The sequence below is a fragment of the Mesoplodon mirus genome, assembly GCF_964341445.2.
Source record: "Mesoplodon mirus genome assembly, chromosome: 6".
Classification (NCBI taxonomy): Eukaryota; Metazoa; Chordata; class Mammalia; order Artiodactyla; family Ziphiidae; genus Mesoplodon; species Mesoplodon mirus.
The window spans coordinates 71,579,098-71,599,378 of NC_138982.1; the positions used below are offsets into that span (position 1 = coordinate 71,579,098).

At 39.8% G+C, this 20,281-nt stretch overlaps 1 protein-coding gene across 5 annotated transcripts in view; it reads right to left on the minus strand.

Moving 5' to 3' along the window:
* The window catches only part of KCNAB1 (potassium voltage-gated channel subfamily A regulatory beta subunit 1), a gene marked incomplete at its 5' end in the record, with an annotated part of 420,311 nt that overhangs the window by 42,904 nt on the left and 357,126 nt on the right, over positions 1 to 20,281 (minus strand). For 3 of the 5 annotated variants that reach the window (XM_082625457.1, XM_082625458.1, XM_082625459.1), the window contains one exon: positions 19,496 to 19,582. The exons of the other annotated variants lie outside the window; for them this stretch is intronic. In XM_082625457.1, the coding sequence (XP_082481583.1) occupies positions 19,496 to 19,582 (87 nt within the window). The remainder of the gene's footprint in view (positions 1 to 19,495; positions 19,583 to 20,281) is intronic. 5 annotated transcript variants of the gene reach the window in all.

Below are 20,281 nucleotides of genomic sequence, written 5' to 3' on the forward strand. Positions count from 1 at the left end.
GGGAGAGGGGGTCAGTGACTGAAAAGGTGGAATGAGTTGTCCCTCTTGGGCAATGGTCATTAATTAGACCCAGAGCCCTTGTCATGCCCTGAACTTTTATATATTTCCACGCCACATTTTATGAGGCCCCCTCACATAGACATAAAGGTCTTCTGTCTTCTGGAGTATTAATGACAATAATTTACACTAATTTAGCACGTATAATGTACTTGGTTTTGTTCTGAACACTTTATGTATATTAACTCATTTAATCTGCACAACAATCTTATTATAGCATAGGTCTGTTGTTGTTATTATCTTGTTTTGCACATGAGGAAACTGAGGCACAACAAAGGGGAGTAAATTACTCAAGGTTACCCAGCTAGTAAGTGTCAGGGTCAGGATTTGAAAGTAAGCAATCTGGCTCTCCTCTGCTTTTTTTAAAATAAATTTATTTATTTATTTTTGGCTGCATTGGGTCTTTGTTGCCGCACACGGGCTTTCTCTAGTTGTGGCGAGCGGGGGTTACTCTTCATTTCGGTGCACGGGCTTCTCATTGTGGTGGCTTCTCTTGTTGCGGAGCATGGGCTCTAGGCACGTGGGCTTCAGCAGTTGTGGTGCGTGGGCTCTAGAGCACAGGGTCAGTAGTTGTGGCGCACAGGCTTAGTTGCTCCGTGGCATGTGGGATCTTCCCGGACCAGGGCTCGAACCTGTGTCCCCTGCATTGGCAAGCGGATTCTTTTTTTTTTTTCTTTTTGCGGTATGCGGGCCTCTCACTGTTGTGGCCTCCCCCGCTGCAGAGCACAGGCTCCGGACGCGCAGGCCCAGCGGCCATGGCTCACGGGCCCAGCCGCTCCGCGGCATATGGGATCCTCCCAGACCGGGGCACGAACCCGTATCCCCTGCATCGGCAGGCGGACTCTCAACCACTGCGCCACCAGGGAGGCCCTGGCAAGCGGATTCTTAACCACTGTGCCACCAGGGAAGTCCCTCTCCTCTGCTTTTAACCACAGAGAACACTTCGGCAAGTTACAAATGACAGACTTGTATCCAGCAAGGTGGACCCGGAAGCTGTGATAGAGCATCACAGTTACATTTATGAAGTTAAATGCTAACTACAGGGCTCCTTTGGGAACCACAGAAAGCTTTCTCTGTCTTCTGAGAGCATGTCCTTTGTATGGGTGGCTGCCCAGTGTGTGTGTGACCACCTGGTGCTCCTCTGGGACACGGCAACACTATGGACAGTCTCTATTCCCTGCTTGGCTTTCATTGCCATTCAACTTTTACATATGAACCTCCTTCAATATAGGAAGTTGAAGGATAGACACAGACGATTGAGTGAACTACCGTCTACTAAATAAGGCAGGAAAAGGTAAGCGCTAAATAGAGAAAGAGGCCTCGTGCTGTACAGGTGAAAAGGGAGAGCTGTTAATCCCACCATGGCTTCCCAGGCTAAGGAAGCAATGAGCAGTGTTTTTTAAACAAACAGCACTGCTTTTCAAAAAGATTTATTATGCTTTCCAATCAATTAAACAAAGATACATTGGTTAATATGTAAAGTAAGTACCTGTACTACCAAGCTAATACATTATAAAATATATATAATGGCACCCACATCTTGGCTTCATTAAAAGGAACCAAGGCTCCTTAGAGAAATGGCTGATTACAGGGCTGGGGAAAGCACAGGTGAGCTTGGAACACCTTGTGCTGGGAAGCAAAATAAGTCCTTAAAAAAAAAAAAAGATGGAGACATGCCAAAAGAACACAAAAGACCTGTCAAAGATGCTTCAAATGGCCATGTTGGGGATAACTGTAGCAACAAAATAATGATAGTAATGAATCATAAATCATTGGAAAAAAATCAGAATCCATGAGTTCATACTGATATAAATAACTGAATAAAATTATTAAATAAATGAATAAACAGGGAGAAGGGAAATCTCTTCCTTACAGTAGAATGCCAGCTAAAAAATGTAGAAAGTATGATGGAAATAGAAAAATCACCATCTGGCAAACACCACAGTACTAGTTTCAGGCAAGAATCATTGAAGAGTACTAAAATCAAGTAGGCAAAATGTGATGAGAAATAAGATATTTGCATAATTTCGAAGTGTCTCCCCCAAAGATACTCATTGGAGTGATATATATGAATACACACACATACCTAATACATACTAAAGGAAAAGGTATACACTAAAGGAAAAGTAGTAACTTTACAATGGGGAAACCTGGTAGTTATCACCTTAACCAAGAGAGTAAAGTTAACATCATCACTAATGGGAAAAATAGACAGTATGCACCCCCTGATGTAATACACCAAAAAGGACACAACATCATTTCTGTGGTACTCTTGCCAAAAATGCCTAACCTGAATTTAATCACTAGTAAACATCTGAAAAACTCCTACTGAGGGACATTCTACAAAATAACTGGCTAATAGTATTCTAAAGTGTCAAAATTACGAAAGACAAAGAAAGAATGAGCAACTGATCCAGCTTAAAGTAGCCCAAGACACATCACAGTGAACTGCAACATGTGATTTTGAGTTGGATTTGGGCCAGAAAAGGATATTAATGGGATGACTGGAGAAATATGAATAAGATCCATAGATTATACAATATTATTGTGTCAATGTAAATTTCCAGATTTTGATACTTACACAATGGTCATGTAAGATGCTAACAGGGAATCTGGGTGAGGGGTATATAGGAGTCTTTTGTACTATTTTTGCTACTTTTTAATGTCTGAAATTATACCAGTGGATAGTTTAAAAATAGAAAAAGTAAAACATATACAGCAAATAGAAACTTTAAAAATAATAAGATATAAAATAAGTGGAAATTATGTTTTCTTTTCATCCTGCAAAGGGTTATCTGGCACAGCCTGCTTCGGAGGCCACTGAGGGAGGGAGTCTGGCTCAGCACAGCTAGTTTAGGAAATGGTGGGTGGGTCTCTGGTGCTGGCGTGTTTTTGGAAGGATGCGGTGAGAAATGGGTTGGCTTCTGATCATGGAATCTGGGGTAGAAAAACTAGTATTGATTGTGTATTTCTAAATCCCCAGGACTATGCCTGGACTTGGACAGCCATGATATCATAGTTAATGTCGACAACTCAATACCACTGGCATTTTTATCTCATTTGTGTGTATGTGTGTGGTTATTGTTCTAATCTCTAGCTTTGTCAAAGTAACACATGCAGAGTGTTTAAAGAGTCGATGCCAAAAGGCTTGTAACAAAAAGCAGCAGTCTTTTGACTTTGCCTGCACCCCAGAGGTGGTAACCACTTCCAACATATGTAGCTGTTTTTTCTGATATTAACCTCTACATTTCTCAATAATATGTACATATTATTTTCTTGGCCCAGTTTTTTTAGACATTATCCATTGATTTCTTGTGGAGGTGAGAGTTTTAGCTCCTGCTCGTTCGCTATCTTCCCAATATATTCACATCTCAGTTAGGGTTAAATTCATACTCTGTGTGTTCATTTCAATGACTGCGTGCTCAGTGTCCACTGTTGAGCAGAGTAGTTTCAATGATTACATCTCCCGTCTTCTATACCTTTTCATTTTCCTTTAGTTGACAATTGCATCATTAGCTCCGTTTTGTTTGGCACTACAGCTAACGCTTCCCGTAATTGGTGCAAGGGTCTCTCAATACAGTTTTCTGTGTTGGTTGAGCTTGTGAGAACTTCAGTTCCTTTTTTTTACCCCCTGGCAACATTCCATCTAGAACACCACCCCCATCCTCCTGCCACAGCCTACGTTGGTGCTCTCAATGCCTGCTGCATGACTGTCATCCCAGCACCTCTCACTCTGTCATCCTACAAATTCCCTTCTGGCCTTGAATGAGTTGGATCAATGGTTTCCTCTTTGTGGCTTTATCCTTTCACTTTGGTGGAGCCCATTTTCCAGTAGCTTCTGAGGAATTGTGTTTGGGAGACAAGAAAGCCAAAATGCTATTATTTCCTCACCCCTGGCTGGTAGTTTGTCCACCATCTTTTTCTTGGAATTTTGAAGCCTTGTTCCATGGTCTTCTGGCTCTCAATTTTGCTGTTGAAAACCTCTAGGCAATCCTTATTCTTGATCCTTCTTGTGTACACTCTACGAAGTCTCTGGAATATTTTAGGATGCTTTTCCTTATCTTTTCACTTGTGAAATGTCATTATAATGTTACTTCGTGTGGGACTTTATTCTTTCATTGTCTTGGGTACTTGGTAGGCACTATTGATCTGGAGACTCATGTTCTTTTTTTTTTTTTTTTTTTGCTGTATGCGGGCCTCTCACTGTTGTGGCCTCTCCCGTTGCAGAGCACAGGCTCCGGACGCGCAGGCTCAGCGGCCATGGCTCACGGGCCCAGCCGCTCCGCGGCATGTGGGATCTTCCCAGACCGGGGCACGAACCCGTGTCCCCTGCATCGGCAGGCGGAGTCTCAACCACTGCGCCACCAGGGAAGCCCCGAGGAGACTCATGTTCTTTAAATCTGGAAATTTTCTTGTATTGGCTTTTTGTTTGTTTGTTTACCTCTCCTCCATTTTATCTATTCTCTCTCTAGAAATCTTTCAGTTGAATAAATGTCAGACTTCCTGGACAGAATCTTAATTTTCTTATCTTTTCACTCCTATTGTCCATTTTTTTCCCCTACTGTCTGGAATATTTCCTCAACTTTAACGTCCAACATCTTTATTGACTTAAAAATTTTTTAGCCATTATATTTTTTAATGGCTAAGATTTTTTACTAGTTCTATGCTGTTCTTGCTCTCTCTTTCATCCTGTTCTTATTTAATTGATGCCATATCTTCTCTTATCTCATTAAGTATATTAATTATAGTTTCTTTGAACATTCTTATATCTCTCTGCATTAGTCTGTTTTCTTTTCTTCTATTTACTTGAGCTCTCTTTTTTTCATCAGTAGCTTTCTTTGAATGTCAAGTGATTCTTGGGTTTCTGTTCACATTTAAGAATAAAGCACTAAAATTGTGTGTGGACAGCATTTGTCACTGTGGGAGAAGTTAGGGCACTTGCCACGTTTTCCCACTGGGATTTTCTTTCACAACAATGTAGATTCTTTTTTCTGGGATAGTTTATTTTCTCCAGAGAAATATTCTATTATTTTCTGCCTGGGGAAAGTGTAACTTGGTTGTTAGTGACCTGGAGGTAAGTGAGAGGAGAGGTCTGGGGATCTCAAACTTCATAATTCTTTTTTTTTTCAGCCTGGCCTCACCTTCCTCTGTATCTGGTACCCCTCAGTCTAGAGCCTCTCAACTCAATTTCTCGAGGTAAAATATCTCTTGCCTCCTTCACTGGAGGGGAAAGGCAGGACCCTGCCTGCAGACCTGGGGATATGGAGCTCTAATGGTTCTGTACAGTTTTTTGAAAAACTGCCTTGTTTCTAGCTCCCACCTCACCCCCATCTTCTGTGACATTTATGCCTCTCATGCCTTAACCATTATGAGGTTGTGTGGTACAAATTAACTTGCTTCTTGTGGGCACTTTAAATAAATCTTTCCTCAGTTTTGCTAAGTCATTTACCATTCCTCCATCCCTTTTCCACTTTCATATATATTGGTCCAGGTTTCCAGTTGTCTGCTACTTTCATCAGAAAGGAAGTTTCTATTTCTGTTCCTTGTATGTTATTTTTTTTTTTTAAGAGAAAGGAGCAGAAATATATTACTTGGTCATCCTAAATCAAGAGGTTTCCTCACTGTTTTCCAAATGAGGAAACTGAGACTCAGAGATTAGATGGCTTTAACTTCCTCACCCACTCCCTATTTCACCCAAACCACTCTTTGTCAAAGTTATTGACGATCTCCACACTGTTAACACCAATGGACAATTCCCAGTTCTCATCTTACTTGACCCATCAGTAGCATTTGATACAATTGATTACTTCCTCTTCCTTGATGTTTTCTTTACCTGCTCCTTGGGCACCACACTCTTCTCCCCCTTCTCCCAACCTCCTAATACTGGAATCTCCAGGGCTCAGTCCTTGGTCCTTTCTTTCTATGTCCATTTTTGCTTTTTCTGTCTTTCTATTTTTACTCCCCGTGTGGTTTTATCAATTCTCAAAGCTTTAAATACCATTTACATGCAGACAACTTCCAAATTTGCATCTCCATCCCAAGACTGTCTCCTGAGTTTCAGAATCAGTGTCCAACTGCCTACTCAACATCTCCATTTGGATGTCTCATGAACATCTCAAACTCAAGATGGCTAAACCCAGACCCCCGATCTTCCCCCACAAACCAGCTCCACCCATGGTATTCCCCATATCAGTTGCTGGCAGCTCCATTCTTCTGTTGACTCGGGTCAAAAACCTTGGCATCATTTTTCACTCCTTTCTTTCTGTTACACCGACATCTAATCCATCAGGAACTTCTGGCTCTACATTCAGTATTTCTCTAAATCAGACCACTTTTACACTTCCACAGCTAGCACCCTTGTCTGAGCCATCATCATCTCTCACCTAGATTGTTACAACTCTTTCTTTCTTTCTGTTTTTTTTTTGGCCACAGCTCGCGGCATGCGGGATCTTAGTTCCCTGACCAGGGATCAGGGATTGAACTCACACACCCTGCAGTGGAAGTGTGGATTCTTTTTTTTTTTTTACCGGTATGCAGGCCTCTCACTGTTGTGGCCTCTCCCGTTGCGGAGCACAGGCTCCGGACACGCAGGCTCAGCGGCCATGGCTCACGGGCCCAGCCGCTCCACGGCATGTGGGATCTTCCTGGACCGGGACACGAACCCATGTCCCCTGCAGCGGCAGGTGGACTCTCAACCAATGTACCACCAGGGAAGCCCAAGGAAGCGTGGATTCTTAACCACTAGACCGCCAGGGGAACCCCTACAATTATTTCCTAACATGTCTCCCTGCTCCTACATTTGCCCCTTTATAATGTATTCTAATTCCAGGCTAAAGGGATCCTTTAAAAATGTAAGTCAAATCACATCACTTCTTTGTCCAAAATTCGGAGGGTCCCAAAAGATATGGACCCTGTAATCTCTCTAAACTCACCTTTTTCTACACTCCTCCTTCCTTTCTGCAGCCACACTGGTGTCCTTGATGTTCCCCAAACACAGCAGGCTGCTTCCATCTCAGGTCTTCTGCACTGTTTCTACGGCCATAAACACTATCCTTATCTCCCTCCCATTTACTCACTTTACTCCGTCAAGTCTCTACCTTTTCAGTGACCACTCCTGACTCCCAGCATTCCCATTCTCATTACCCTGTTCTACTTTTTCTTTATTCCATAACACTTATTATCCTCTAATAGTCTATATAAGTTAATTTTTATTGTTTTACTGTTTATTTCCTGTCTCTCCTGCTAGAATGACTGTGTCCCACAGGGATGCGGATCTTTGTCTATTTTGTTCTCTTGTCTATCCCATGCATCGAGAACAATGTCTAGTGTATAGCAGACACTCAAAAATATTAGTTGAATATGAATAAATGAATGAGGCAGGTTTTAGACCTGAGTATTTTTACTGTATAATGTTCTCCTCTGGGCCATCCTGAGTGTGGTATGATGACATTATGTTTTGAGGAGGGGCTTGTGAAATCTGTACTGTGCTTGAGAAGGAAGTAGGGGAAATGGATGGGAGAAATAAAACTTCATTCTTTTCCCCTTCCCCAATTTTTCTTTTTGGTCCCCATATCTCCTTTTTTTGCTTTCTGTTAAGTTTTGTGTGAATTCTTACGTCATTTTGTTTATTCTCTTGTCTTATTATGCACTCATTTCTAGGGGTAATTCGGTTCATTCCATCACCAAATATACTTCCATTTTCCATGCGAGTGATACATTTTCTTTTTTCATGCAAGTAAAGGAAGATATTGATAATACTAAACTTTCCTCTTCTTTCTACTGCTTTCCTGTGCCCACACCTTCTGTCCATTGGCCTTTAAAAAATAACAACAACAAAAAATGAATTTTCTTTTATAAGTGAATTCTGAGTTGACTCCACTAGGGTTTCAGAAAGTTGTCTAAAAGGATCTCATTTAGTTATTAATTTTGTATGATTGGTTTCATTGAAGCTAGTCACACTGGTCACCTTTCAGTATTTAAAACAAATAAATAAAACCTAACATAAAAATGCATTTAGAAAGGATGGATAAAGTTCAAACTGCAGAGGTCGAGGTTTTGTGGCTTATCATCTTTTCTAGTGTTTGAACACTGACAAACAATTACTCCCCAAAATAGAAGTGACACTTTCAAAAATCCTCAAATGCCTCGGGAGGGTTTGCAAGGTACAAGGGATATCTGTGTGTAATGTACACATTTCATACAGGTGACCAAGAGCGTTATTTTGTAATTTGTGGAGATTTGAATCTTTAGCACACAAGGTTTTCCTGAATTTCCAGTTATATTGGACATAATGGTATTATAAAGCAAACAAATTTGTTTTCTGAAACTAATGGAAGAGTTAGTTTTTTCATGTGTAATTTAAGTCAGATCAATTTAAAATTAGGTATTTAAACATATGTAAATAGTATGTGGAACAAGCATACTCGCTGTAATGTAATTACAACCCAGCTTTATTTTTTAATCTCCCGCTAGCACTTTATATTCAGTAGGAAGAATGAAAACTTGGCCCTGATGAAAACTCAGACTGGTCCCACAGCTTTTCTGCCCACTCTTGGGTAATAGACAGTCCTGACACCCTTTTAGATTGTAAACACAGCCTCTATAGATCTCAGTCAAAACTCCAAACTCAAATTCCTTTCCCTTTTCTAGCTGGGACCTGCTTAGGCTAAACACCTGCAGCAGGGGGTAGTGAGATGGGGCATGGCTGGCTTCTCTATTCCTCTACTTTCTGCTTCTCCCCTGAGCCCTCTCCTAGTGGCTCTGGGTGTCCAGCTCCAGCCCACACCCTCCAGGAGGATGTTCTCCTAGAGAACAGATCCAAGATGACCCCACACAGGAAACATTCACAGTTGCCCTTCCGGTCACCCCCAGGGAGGCTACACTCTCCTGGCTGCACCTTCTCTCTTTCAATTTTTATTTTCTTGAAGCAAGGTGAGGGGACTCCAGAGGCATAGAACTGAGAGTGAGGGAACGTTCGTCTTTATGGCAGAATGCCCATTCATAAATGGGGGAGGGTAATTGTAATAACTCCCTACTATAATAACTGCTGCAGGCAGGGATCGGCAGTGGATGCCAAATCCGGCTGTGAGGAACCAGGCTATTCACATGGTCACAAAGAATCACACCCCAGCTTATTTATTCACTATGGTACCAAGTCTTAAAGGTACCGTCACAGTGAAGAAAACTGACAGATATCACCTTAACCGAGTGATCAACTTTAATATGACCAGTAATAGAGAGTGACCCTCCAGGGACCGCAGAGACACACTGAGAAGGACCCAACATCACCTGTGTATCTTCTTGCCAAAGATGCTTGATCTTAATATAATCACGAGAAAACAACCAGACAAATCCAGACTGAGAGACATTCTCCAAAACAACTGGCTTGGATTTTTAAAAAAATGTCATTGTTGTTAAAGAGAAAAAAGGTGAGGAATGATTTTAGACTATAAGAGATTAAAAAACCATTACTACTAAATGCAATGTGGGGCTCTTAATTCAAACACAGACTCATCTCCCTCTCAAACAACAACAACAACAGAATCCTAAAAAGGACATTTTAGGAAATTTTAGTATGGCTTGTGCAGATAACAGTGGTGTATCAACGTTAAAGTTCTTGAGTGTGATGAGTGCATGATGCTTTTGTAGAAGAATGCTGCATCTCAGGAGAGAGAGAAGAAAGTATTTATGGGTGAAAGGTCACAGTGCAAGAGAACAAGAGAGGGCAAAATAGAGGCAAAATATAGCACAATTTGGTAAATCTAGGTAAAGAGCGTTGGCTGTTTATTTCTTCAACTTTTCTGTAGGTTTTTAATTTCTCATAATAAAATATCAGGGGAAGAAAGAGACACAGAGCCAGCTCTGGCCCTTTTCCTTTACAAGTACAGTAAGTCCCCTACATATGCACCTGCAAGGTGCAAACTTTCAAAGATGGGAACGTGCGTTCGCATGTCCAATCACCTAAGTTAGTTCACGTGTCTGGCGTACACTGTCACGTGCGTGCATCCTCTACAAGTGGTTGTGCTTTTGTGTACTTTACTGTACAGTACTGTCTGGAGTACAGTAGTACAGTATCTTTATTTCAAGCCCAGGATGTCCAGAAGCAAGCGTAAAAGCAGCGGTGATGTAGCTGGTACTACTGTACTTTTCAAGGTACTGTACTGTAAGATTAAAACTGTTTTATTTATTTTTTGTGTTTGTTTGTTTTCTATGTACTATTTGTGTGAAAAGTATTATAAACCTATTACAGTACAGTACTATACAGGTGATTGCATTAGTTGGATACCTAGGCTAACTTTGTTGGACTTATGAACAAATTGTACATACAAACGCACTCTTGGAACAGAATTCGTTCATATGTAGGATACTTACTATATACAAATGAAGATTTGACACCTCTCTTTGAAATTCACCAATTTTCAGCTGTGTCTCCATGCCTGGTTGAAACTTCAGTTATGACACCTTAATATATGTATTATATATACACACACACACACACTCGTAACAATCACAATCTCAAAATATTTGCGCAGGGCATTACGAATCAAACGTTTCCACTTATCTCACATTATTGTCACAACAATCTTGGAAATAGAGAGACCAGGTACTGTTTCTATTCTTCCCATTTTCCAAATGAAAAACGGAGCAGCAGTAACTGAGCAACTCAAGCAAGTTCACACACCTAAGACTAGCACCCTCGTCCTCTGATTGCAGATCCTGTATTTTTTCATTACACATATTCAGCATCCAGGAGGGCTTTAAAAAGCCATTGAGCCTTTCATTACTTCATTTTTTACAGACAGTGAGACAGAGTCTTAAGGGTATTTGTTTATCCCCACTGTCTGAGAATTCCAGATTAGCCATGCCACAGGTGGCTCTGCTCAGCCCACTGAATCCACATACTAGTAAACCCTGAGCGAGACGCTGCTTTGACAGACAGCTAAAACCCACAGCCCCACCTGCCCGGGCTGGAGAGCTGGATAATGTTAGTCTCCCCATGTCACCGCAGATCAGCTACAGCACAATGAGGAACTTAAAGAGATGAATTCCCCTGAGATTGAGCTGACATCCCCTCAGAATATGGAGGTGAATACTGTCACAACTTCAGCTACTTTCAGAGAGAGAACTCACAGAGAAGGAAGCTCACATGAGTCACAAACCCACAGCCCCAGAATACTAAGCAATTCTGTTTCCACCTGACACCTGGGGTGAGCAGAAGCCGTCTCTGTTCTCTCTCTCTTTTTTCTTGATTAAAAACAACTTAAGGAAAAAAAAAAAAAAACAACACCCTTTCTGAGCTTGGTGAAGACCACAAATTTGTGGTGAGGAGGTACAGTGGGCCTCCAGACACGTGGCCCACGTTGTTTCTCCTTTTGTGTGTTACTAGTGATAGCAGTTGTATCCCTTCTGCCTTCACTGTTGACTGAAGATGTGAAGAAAGGGAAAAAAGGGAGAGAGAACAGAGGAAGTAGGTAAATTGCATAGAATATTACCAGGATCCTCCCTTCCAAAAGGATTTTATGAAACGAGGTTAGGAATCTTTGGCTTCCATAGAAGGCACAAAATATACCCGTAAATGTTTACAAATTATTATCGGGAATATTGTTTCATCTAAAGCCAGCTCATCACATATTTTCTTCAGCCTTGGCAAACTTTACTTCTCAGTATGTTCTAAAACTCCTATTCTCTCTATGGAATCTAGCTGGAAAATGAAAATAGTTGACCAGGGCTCTGTTCCTGTTAGATACATATCAGAGTGATCCATGCTCCAAACTCTGGAAACTTTTCCAATGGCCCTAGAAGTTGACCCTGCAAATCTGAGGCAGCATGCCAACAAGTAAGGGTGGTGAACTCTGTAATGTGCCTTTGCTGTGTTACTTGCATTGAGGGAAGGGTGATGATATTCACAATGATATTCACAATGCATCCTTACGCCTATGACATGAAACACAAAACATTCAAGATACAATAAATTGGGCTTCCCTGGTGGCGCAGTGGTTAAGAATCTGCCTGCCAATGCAGGGGACACGGGTTCGAGCCCTGGTCCAGGAAGATCCCACATGCCACGGAGCAACTAAGCCCATGCTGTACAACTACTGAGCCTGCGCTCTAGAGCCCGCGAGCCACAACTACTGAGCCCGCATGCCACAACTACTGAAGCCTGTGCGCCTAGAGCCCGCGCTCTGCAACAAGAAAAGCCACCGTGGTGAGATGCCTGCTCACTGCAATGAAGAGTAGCTCCCGCTCGCTGCAACTAGAGAAAGCCTGCGTGCAGCAACGAAGACCCAACGCAGCCAAAAATAAAATAAATAAATTTAAAGAAAAAAGATACACTAAATATACATGAACCATATGAGGACTCAAAGTCTTTTTTTTTGTATAATTTTTATTGTCAAGTGTGGTCTTAAATTAGTCACCCACTGGTGACCCCATTTTGGCTTCAAAAATCCTCTATGCAAGAAATGCAAAGAGTCCATATCTACACATCAGACTAACTGGTGAACTACAGTTAATGGCTAGGTGGATTTGTCCCTGAGTCTTTCCAATAGAGTAAGTGTGCTATTGACCCAGGCACCTTCTGTCTGCTGGTGCAGATATTCAAAAAATATCAATTGAATGAATGAGTGAATCTTATTATTGAGTTTTCTTCTAGATACACTTTTGAAAATAAAATCACAGGCTTAAGATCACCTTTTGACTAAATAGATTAACCCTGGAAAATCTATAATTACATAATTTTAAAGGGCATGGAGAATTTCAGAACAAAATTTCAAGGAGAAAAATGTGAGCTAGAAGAAAATTCCATTGCCAACTGTGTACCTTGATTCTACATGGCCTCACCACAGACCCTGGCTAACCCTGCAGCTTGGCCACCTTCATTTGATTTTCATCACATAATTTTAGGGTCTTAGTCGTCTCCTATGCTTAACTTTGAGAGAGACCCAGAGAGAAGGGAGTTTTATGTGTATGTGTGTTGTGCGGGGCGTTCTAGAAATGAGGCTTCTGTTTCTTCCCCTGCTGTGAGTGAGGTGCTGTACCCACACTGCTAACTACTTCAGAAGCCACTTTATATGTTACCTCCATTTTCAGGGGAGGAGACTGAGCCTCAGTGAGGATAGAAACTTGCCCTAGGCATATAGTCTAATAGGTAGCAAAGCCAGGATTTAAAGCTGTGTCTATCTGATGCCCTCCCAGTCCATTTTATAGAAATATTGTCCTAATGAGAAGGAGGCCCACGATGACAGAAACATGAGATTTTTCTAAAAAACCACACCAGAGACTGAAAGAACACAAAGTGAACTCAACCATCCCCCCATGTTATTTCTTAGAACGAATGAAATTAATTTCTTTTTTAACAGCATGACTTGGTGTTTTGTAACGGATAAAATATCAGCTGAATACGTCTAAAGTAGCAGTGAAATGTTTGGTGAATTCACAGTTAAAATGGAAATAAAACTGATTTAGTAAAGTTGGAACACAATTTTTTTTTTTTTTTTTGCCATGGGCTTGGTAGGGTTTGGCTCATCCTCTTAAATATGAAAATCACTTTCTCCAAATTAATTTCTTGAAAACTCAGTTGTCCTAGCCTTTCAAGCCAGGAGGTTAGATTGATCTGATGAACACCAGAGGCCCTCAGAGCATCCAGGCCAGGGTCATAAATGAAATGGGTTAGATAATTTTAATATTTGATATAGTAATCCTCAGGGGCAACTGAACTGCAAAAGAATCATGCCTCCATTCATTTCTGCTCATTTAGATATCAGCCAGATTTCTGGAGAGAGATCTGGCATCTGGATGCTGCTGTTAAGGCAGATGAGGAGAAACAGGATGTAAGAGTGTCCCGGCGCCTTTTGCCAGCAATCTATCCTTCTTAATATCACCCTAAAATATGCTGAACCAGATCAGGTACCAGAATGTTCATAGATGTTAGGAAACCGAAATAGGTTTTCAGGTAGAGAAGGTGATGGTGGATCTATTTAACTTTAGAGCTTCATTCATTCAATCAAACAACTTGTTCACTCATCCATCTAATCATCCATCTATCCATCCATCCATCCACACAATAAATACTTATTGAGCCCCCAGTATGTGTCTGGTGCTCTGCTAGACTTGAACTAGAGTTTACAGACCTATGTGATCAAATAGTAGCCACTAGCCACATGTGGTTATTGAGCACTTGAAATGTGGCTGGCCCAAATTAAGATGTGCTATAAGTGTGAAATACATAACAGATTTCAAAGACTAGTATGAAAAAAAGTAATGTAAAATATCTCCTCAGTAATTTTTATACTGATTGCATGTTGAAATGATAATTTTTTATATATTGGCTTAAATTAAAATATATTTTTACAATTAATCTCACCTGTTTCTTTTTACTTTTTAAATGTAAGTAATAGAAAATTGAAAATACATATGTGGCTTTCGAAATATTTCTATGGAACAGACTGTTATAGCCTATGTGCAGAAGATTTCTTCCTATTATATTTTTTGGAGGGGACAGATTGAGGGTGTCTTTCAGGGAAGACAATAAAATACAAAGGCAGAAGGGATGATCCATGGTGGTTAGACAATATTTCTAGGCTTGGGGGTCATTACATTTCTGTTCTGAAAACTTTACTTTGGATGCTAAATATCCAGGTCCAGTGTTCTGGAATTGAGAAAGTGTAGAAAATTTGGGATCCTGTAATGTTTGCCACTCTCTGGTATTTCCTGAGCTGTCATTGGATGTCCTAGATTCCTGAATATCTGTAGATTCCTGCTGGCATATGTGGACAGTAAAAAGATGGCTTAGAAGGAAGGAAATTCTTTTGGAATAGGTTGTTTGACATGATGATGTTATGGGAATTAAGTGAAGCTAACTTTGATCTTGTCTCTCTTATTTGAAATAAGACATCTGGGTTGTTTTATGTCTGCACTGACCTACTAGCAGGAAAAAAATAAATAATTTGAACTGTAATTAGATTGAGAATAATATCTAATGACTCAGGGAGTTTGCAAGATTAACTAGTTTTGGCAAAAAATTCTAAATAAATAAATAAAAGAGGACTCAATTCCAAATTTTTTTAAATTAAAATTTAATTAAAATGTAATTTAATTTTAAAATCATCATATTCTCAGATCAATGAATTTAGTGGCCTTTCTTCTTTCCTTTTTAAAAAAGCTACTTAAACTAAAATGGGTCCCCTCTTTTTTCTACTATTCACAAGTGGTACATGATTTATAGCCTCCTTTCATGCCCACAATCATGCTCAGTTATTTCTTCTCTGGATCAATGAGAAGAGTATGGATGGAGAAGTTAGCCTAGCACTTGTGAATGACAGAAAACCACACCAAAAACTCCTAGCGCAGGTCCTCAGACACACAAATGCTGTGTCTATCCATGTCCAACATGATTCATGTTGGAATAAACTTTCTCTTGACTAATGAGCTTAAGAGAAGATTTTGAAATATACTTTGGGGATTTATGGAAGTGAGACACTTAAGAATGTGAGTATCATGGAGCTCAAGGAACTGTCAGTGACTCTACTGGGAAGAACACAGAAGTATAAGAAAGAAGAAATGGGACATGGGACTGCTTTGTTCTGGAATTGGAAAACATGCCATCAACGCCAGATATTATAGCAGAGACAGATGGCATGGCAGGTGCTGTGAAAGAAAAATGACTTAATACTAGGTGAACCAGAAAAAATAAACAAGAAGGACAGAGGAAAAAGTATACAAGTTCCCCTCTGTTGTCAGGAACATCTTCCCATAGCTGTAAAATGTCTAATTGCATTCCACAGGGTTGTAGATTACAAAGGCAGTCTCACCCCCTTCTCCATTGGTTGCACTTTGGGAATTTACGGCCATTCTTCTGAAAGGACTCACTTTTTGTCTAGTGGCTTTCTAAGGAAGGAGGGAAGGCAACAACTAATTTGATACATGATGCCAATATTATGAAGATGCTACTGCTAATCTCTTTCTGGCTCAATTTGTCATCATGTGATATGTAGAAACTGGATGAAACTCACGTTGGTTTATTCTAGAAGTGTTCCCAATTAACATCCTTTCATGGTGCGAATCAAGAGGATGGGGTTGGCATTTTAATAAATTTAAATCAAAGTTGTTTAAAATGAGTCTTAGAAAGCTGGGCTAAGTTCTCTCATTAGTTCCCCAGGGTTTAATATAGGTGTCTTGGCAAAATCATAAGTTAGGGTGTGTTGTGGGTCCATGGAATTGACGGGAATGGTTGAAACCAATAAAGGTTATCTACAAATGCTAAGAGTGTACTGTGAGGCACACATACAAAGAACAGTGCCAACATATGTAGATTTAATATAGGAAAATTCAGCAATATGCACTTGGCAACCACTGTTCCATCGCTTATATTAGACAGAAATGGATGCAGTTGAGCCTAAAATTGCCAATGTGAGTTGCTAAAGTAAGAAAAGTATGTGAATGATATTAAGGCCGTTACCAAAAAAAAAAGGTGTCTGGGAAAGTATCTAGTGATGGTTTTGTCACTATATTTGGAGAAGAAATTGAGTAATTAAAGGCTATAGAGTAACATTGACAAACAAGTCATTACTATAGGGTTTTCAAGGGTAATTTTGATTATATGTAACATTTACTTTTCTATTGTTTTTAGAAACCCTAATAGCCTTCCTAAGGTAGACCCCATTGTACAGGTACAACTCTCACTCACATACCCACATATATGATTCACAAAATCATTGCAAAAATGAAACTTAATAACAACATGGAATCCAGACATAGCTTACACACCTTTTTTTTTTTTTTTTTTTTTTCATTTGTAGAAGAGAAAATGCACACAAGGCTACCTGGAAATCCCTGTCTTTTTCTTATTTTTTTTCTTATTTCCTATTTCTTCTTCTCTCTGTTGCCCAGATCAGTCCTTTCCTCTGTTACAGTAAAGAAGGAAAGACTAAATGTAGAGAATGAGTTTCTAGAGACTAATACCAAACTGGCCCTCCCATCTGGCTCACCTTGGAACAAATAAGTATACTGTTTGAGGATACACATTTTCTGCAAAGCTAGGGAGACATCACAGGGAAACTATTTCAATTTGGAATAAGTCCTACATGGGGACTTGCCTGTAGTGTGAACCTGCTAAGTCATCCCAGAGGAATAAGCCTCGGAGTCTTATTTGCCAGCCAGGAGTGGATCTCCCTTTGCTGGGGGTGGGAGAGAGCAGGCTACATTCCAGCATAAGGAGGTTGGTTGCTGCAGAGCTTTGAAATGCCATGTTTCTTGACCTTATCAACAAGTACAAATCTCTATTTGACACCCTTCATTAGACTTCTGAACTTGGACAATGACTCATGATAAAACAGCTTCCTGGGCTTCCCTGGTGGCGCAGTGGTTGGGAGTCCGCCTGCCGATGCAGGGGACACGGGTTCGTGCCCCGGTCCGGGAAGATCCCACATGCCACAGAGCGGCTGGGCCCGTGAGCCATGGCCGCTGAGCCTGCGTGTCTGGAGCCTGTGCTCCACAACGGGAGAGGCCACAACAGTGAGAGGCCTGCGTACCGCAAAAAACTCCCCCCAAACCCCAAAAAAACCAGCTTCCTATTCTGCTTTGTGGTATTTTTTGTAAGAAACTCAGAGAAAATGTAAATATTCTCTGATTCCAGTGGAGACTGGTTAATGCTGCAGTTATACATTCTATCAGGTAGCAATCTGGTTTTTGTTTTCTATGTTTTGAAGCTCCCTTCTGATAAATGTCAACACATAATTAGTCTTTATATAAGAGATACCATTATCTTATCAGTATCACATAGTTTGGCTCCTAACTGAGAATTTTCTCCTTCTGTAGGTATATAATGCAAATTATAATGTTTTCTGTTTTAGAGACTTCTATATTATATCCCTCAGATTAAAGATAGTGGTAGAATGGGGAAAATGAGCCAAAAAAAAAAAAAAGATGCTGAAAAATCCCAGATGTTCTTCTTTCTTGTACATAGCATAATTGCAAAGGACATTTTTCCAAAGAGGAAAACAGTCACTAGGCACTTAAAATGGGAAGCAATTTCAGTCTTTCACAGCCGCCACTGAATGGCATTTTACTTGACAATTGTGCTCACGCGATAGCTTCAGTGCTCTGTTTTAATGTGGCATTGAGAATAGTGTGACATCATATTATCCTTGCAATAAGCACTTCTTACACTAATAAAATGTTTATGGTTTGCTTTATAAAACACCTATTCTTTGCTTTGAGAAAAATATGCATTTTATGTCATTTCCATGGATAATTTCTTATTATGAATTTCCAACACTGATATTGCTTTATAATAAACTCCTAATTTACTCAAATCAAAAAAAGCAGAAAACTCTAGGAGAAAATTAGATATATAAATATATATTTTAACCATTTCTCTGTGGTTGAGAAAGACATAAATAGCAAGGAAAATAGGTTCCACAACTTTTATTTTCAGAAATGCAGCCTACAGAAATATTTATATATACTGCAATCATTTATAACTTCCATAACTTCTATAACCCTCTAGCAAGAACAAACCTTTACAGAACCTGATTTATCACAAGATCCTGAACTACCTTTTGAATCATCAAAACTAAATTTACCTTAGTGTAATTTTTTGTCAAGTATTCTAATTCTTTAAAAATTTGTAAAATCCATGTCATATAGTAAACCTCAAATAACCAAAACATTACTTTTTTCCTTCTTTTTCCCAAATATCTTCATTCTCATTCACCTCAGGTATATGATAATCCATATGATTATAAATCTCAATTAACTAGAACCTTCTTTTAAAATTTTCCTCCTAAACTATCTTCAATCATCCTAGGTAGTTTCCGTAAATAAATGCAGATTGAAGAAAATCTGGTTTTAGGAACATTCTGAAAGCTTCCACAGGGTGATACTTAAATTGTCTTTAAACAGTTGTTAACACAATGGGGATAAAATATTGCAGCTCCTTGAGAATCAAAAACCAGATTGCAATGAAGAGTCACATTTTCAAGTAGTCGCTCCTGTAAAGCCTCTGCTCATGGTAGCACTCAGCACTTATCACCACAGATTGGAGACTAATCTGACCTAGAGTCATTATAAAGTAAGAAGACCCTCAGAGAACTCACTCCAAAATAATTATGGCTGGGTTATAAACTCCCCTTCCAATTACGTTTATTGTTTTAGTTGATAAAATCACAGAAGTGAAACGAACCTGGAGAAAGTGAGCACTGTAATGGTAGGAGCCACACTCCCAGTGCCTGCAACTGCTTAAAAATTAATGAAGATGCAAGATGCGGAGCACTGACTTTGTGGGTAAATATTGAGGCTGAAAGACATCAACTGGAAAGGTTTTTATTTTTCACATTCAGTCAAATCAGTCTGAATATATTTCATTTCCTACTGTGAGTGGAATAAGTCGTCAAGCTAGAATCAATAACTCTAGCGTCTTTTATTAAATTTCTTCACTCACCTTCCATGGGGGTGTTACTGTCTGGTCGATTTGCGAAGACTACATCCACATACTCAAGCTGCAGCCTCTGGAGGGAGCCCTTCAGTCCTGGGAACAGAAGCAGGAAAACCTCAAAAAATCTAAATATGAGCACTATTAGAAATAGTTGAAGCTTGGTTTCCTTCAAGAATTTACTTTAAAAAAGAAAAAGCACTGGATTAGTTTCAAAAAAGACATTGAATACTGTGATGTGTTCATTGGCCCCTAGAACCTTTTAAAAATATATCAAGGGCTGACGTTGTCCCCAACAAAGAAAAGCCTTAGAACTTTCTCAATGGTATTAGTGCTCCACCGGAAATCCACACTTGGTAATGACTTTTCACGGTGGCTCCTGTGTGGCTGTGTCTAGAAGCAAAGTTTAGAATAAAAAGCAGCCTGAGTTTAACTTCTTTCTTCTTGAAAAATGCAAGTTAATGTCATGTTTTGAATTATTTAATGGGCTTATAATGGGATGGAGATATATTTATTGCATATCAAAAACATTAAAATGGTGTAAGTCATAAATAAGTGACTGATAACCCTATTTTAATGTACACATGCGTTTTAATAGGAATAAAAGGGTTGGCAAATGAAGGCTTTGCTCAACATTTTACTAATTAAAACAAAAGTTCGAAGAACCTTAAATATAGTTGAGCCCTACCGTTTCTATTATTCCCCATTCTTTTGAGAAGAAACAAAAACACTAGAAGCCCTAAAGATTTAAGGGGTAATATAAAGGAGAGAGTGAGAGCTTAAAAAAAAAAATCT